Source organism: Cynoglossus semilaevis, chromosome 9 (genome assembly GCF_000523025.1).
Source record: "Cynoglossus semilaevis isolate Cse_v1.0 chromosome 9, Cse_v1.0, whole genome shotgun sequence".
Lineage (NCBI taxonomy): Eukaryota > Metazoa > Chordata > Actinopteri > Pleuronectiformes > Cynoglossidae > Cynoglossus > Cynoglossus semilaevis.
The window spans coordinates 18,079,972-18,082,427 of record NC_024315.1 but is presented as its reverse complement, the minus strand read 5'-3'; the positions used below and the strand labels follow the sequence as shown (position 1 = coordinate 18,082,427).

The window sequence follows — 2,456 nt, the reverse complement described above, 5'->3', positions numbered from 1 at the left end:
GGAATGTGCCACAGTTCAGCCAGATATTCTAAGTGAAATTCTGGCTGGGACACCTGAAGGTCAGCTGATTAAATAAACCAAAAAAAAAAGACTACCAAAGACAAGAGACACTGAAGCTTTTGGATAAAAAAAAGTTTACAACTCTTTCTCTTTCTGGGTCTGTTCTGGTGTTGCAGATAAACTGGATGCAGATTATATTCAACGTTATCTGGGCGACCTGACCCCACTGCAGGAGAGCTGCTTGATCAGACTCCGAAAGTGGCTGCAGGAGACGCACAAGGGGAAGGTAATCCTCCTTCGTAACGACACTCAACATGTATGTCTACATTGTGCACCACTGAATGTTACCTCATCAGTCTGTAATTTAGCCCCTTTGGTTTTTAATTACGGGGCAGAATCAACAAAAGTAGCGACGTCGTTAGCCGTTAGCAGGCTGTTGGAATTTAAGTTTTTACTCGGACAGTGGTTGCACCGCTGCCATCGCTCCCCCAACGTGTATTTGAGATTCAGATCCTGAAACTCTCTCTCTCTCTCTGCCCACTTTTCCCAGATCCCAAAGGACGAGCACATACTGCGTTTCTTACGGGCCCGGGACTTCAACATCGACAAGGCTCGTGAGATCCTGTGTCAGTCGCTCACCTGGAGGAAACAGCACCAGGTGGACTACTTGCTGGAGACCTGGACTTCACCGCAGGTCCTCCAGGACTACTACACCGGGGGCTGGCACCATCACGACAGAGGTAAAAAGTTCGTTTTTTGTTTTTTTTTTTTGCTTCTGCAAGTTACAGACTTGGATTTATCATTTGGAAGCGCATTGTTGGCTAAAAAAAAAAAAAAAAAATCAACATCAGGGGGCGACTGCTGACATAATAAACTCCAGGTCTGTGGTTCCTGTGTTTACACATTAGGGGACAATTGAATTTGAATTCATTTCCATTCTTTCCGGCATCTGTGCAGAATCACTGCCGACCAAATGCGAGCGCGTGCGCTCGTCGTACACTTTTTTTTTTTTGTGTGTGTGTGTGTGTTGCGTAACCAGAAAGCAGACATTCAAACAATGCAGATCCGAGCACTTGTCCTGCAGAGTGCAAACATAGTAATGGATCATGTAAATGTTTGTTTTATTCCTCCAGATGGTCGGCCATTGTACATCCTGAGACTGGGCCAAATGGACACCAAGGGGCTGGTGCGCGCTCTGGGAGAGGAGTCGCTGCTCAGACACGTACGTAACACACTTTCACTTTGCATGTGTGTTCGTGTGAGCTGGTCCTCAGGACCGGCAGCTGGGACTTGGATTACACATTAGGGATTTCGGTGCAGCTGCGTGCGCTGACAAGTGTATTTACAGCAGGATGTTTAGGTTGCACAACACGTATAAATAGTTATTTAAAGAAAACATACGCTCAGTGTAAGTTGTTGTTATTAGTCAGCGTGAGAGACAAATGTATAAAACATAAAAACAAAAATTTAATAATTGTTATTGTGTCATTTCAGGTGCTTTCTATCAATGAGGAGGGTTTGAGACGCTGCGAAGAGAACACCAAGGTGTTCGGTCGACCCATCAGGTAAAGTAGTAGCCAGAGGTGGGACCAAGTCATTGCTTTGCAAGTCCGAGTCAAGTCTCAAGCCAAGACAGGCAAAGTCTGAGTCGAGTCCAAGTCGAGACTGAAAAGCGTCACGTCAAGTCCCAAGTCCCTTACGTTTCTGTTTCGAGTCCTTTTAAACAAAAATAATAACATATTTACACAGATCACTTTGGGTTTTGGAGAAAGTATCAAGTCCAAGTGAAGTCACGAGTCACTGATGTTAAAGTCCAAGTCGAGTTGCGTCCAAGTCTCTTTACATTTTGTCAAGTCGAGTCTAAAGTCGTCGACTTGATGACTCGAGTCTGACTCGAGTCCAAGTCATGCGACTCGAGTCCACACATCTGGTAGTAGATCACGAGCAAATGAGTGAGTAAAATATAAATATAATTCTGTAGTGTTGACCATATACTGTTAAATATAATGAAGTTAATTATTATGTCCTATAGAGCGACATGCATTTAATCAGTACTCCAACATATAATGAATATAAATATATATAAAGCGCCCAAGCTAAAGTGCAGACCCCTCTGGTCCACACAGTCCTCGTGTTCGCTATCAATCTCGAGCACAGTTGGTCGTTTTTTTTTTTAAGTGTCACGAGGCGTAAATAACACAAAACATTATTACTGCGACCGGTAAATATGTCTACGTCAATCGAACAACGTTCAAACCGTAGGTCGGCGCACGTATGTAAACACGTGCTCCTGCCCCCCCCACGGGGAGAGCAGGGAAGACTTGTCGCTCCCTAAATGGAAAGTATGCATCGCTTTCAGTGCCGAGTGCAGGGCTGTTAGATGGTAGGAGGGCAAAGGAGCGGAGGGAGAGGAGGGGGTCACAGAGTTACTGTCTGTCACGGATCAGCTCTCTTCA

At 44.9% G+C, this 2,456-nt stretch overlaps 1 protein-coding gene across 1 annotated transcript in view; it reads left to right on the top strand.

The window, feature by feature from the left end:
* The window catches only part of LOC103384284 (SEC14-like protein 1), a 28,225-nt gene that overhangs the window by 19,358 nt on the left and 6,411 nt on the right, over nt 1-2,456 (top strand). The window contains exons 6-10 of the mRNA XM_025058500.1: nt 1-59; nt 177-286; nt 551-740; nt 1,134-1,222; nt 1,495-1,565. The exon at nt 1-59 is cut by the window's left edge and continues 263 nt beyond it. Of these exons, the coding sequence (XP_024914268.1) occupies nt 1-59; nt 177-286; nt 551-740; nt 1,134-1,222; nt 1,495-1,565 (519 nt within the window). The remainder of the gene's footprint in view (nt 60-176; nt 287-550; nt 741-1,133; nt 1,223-1,494; nt 1,566-2,456) is intronic.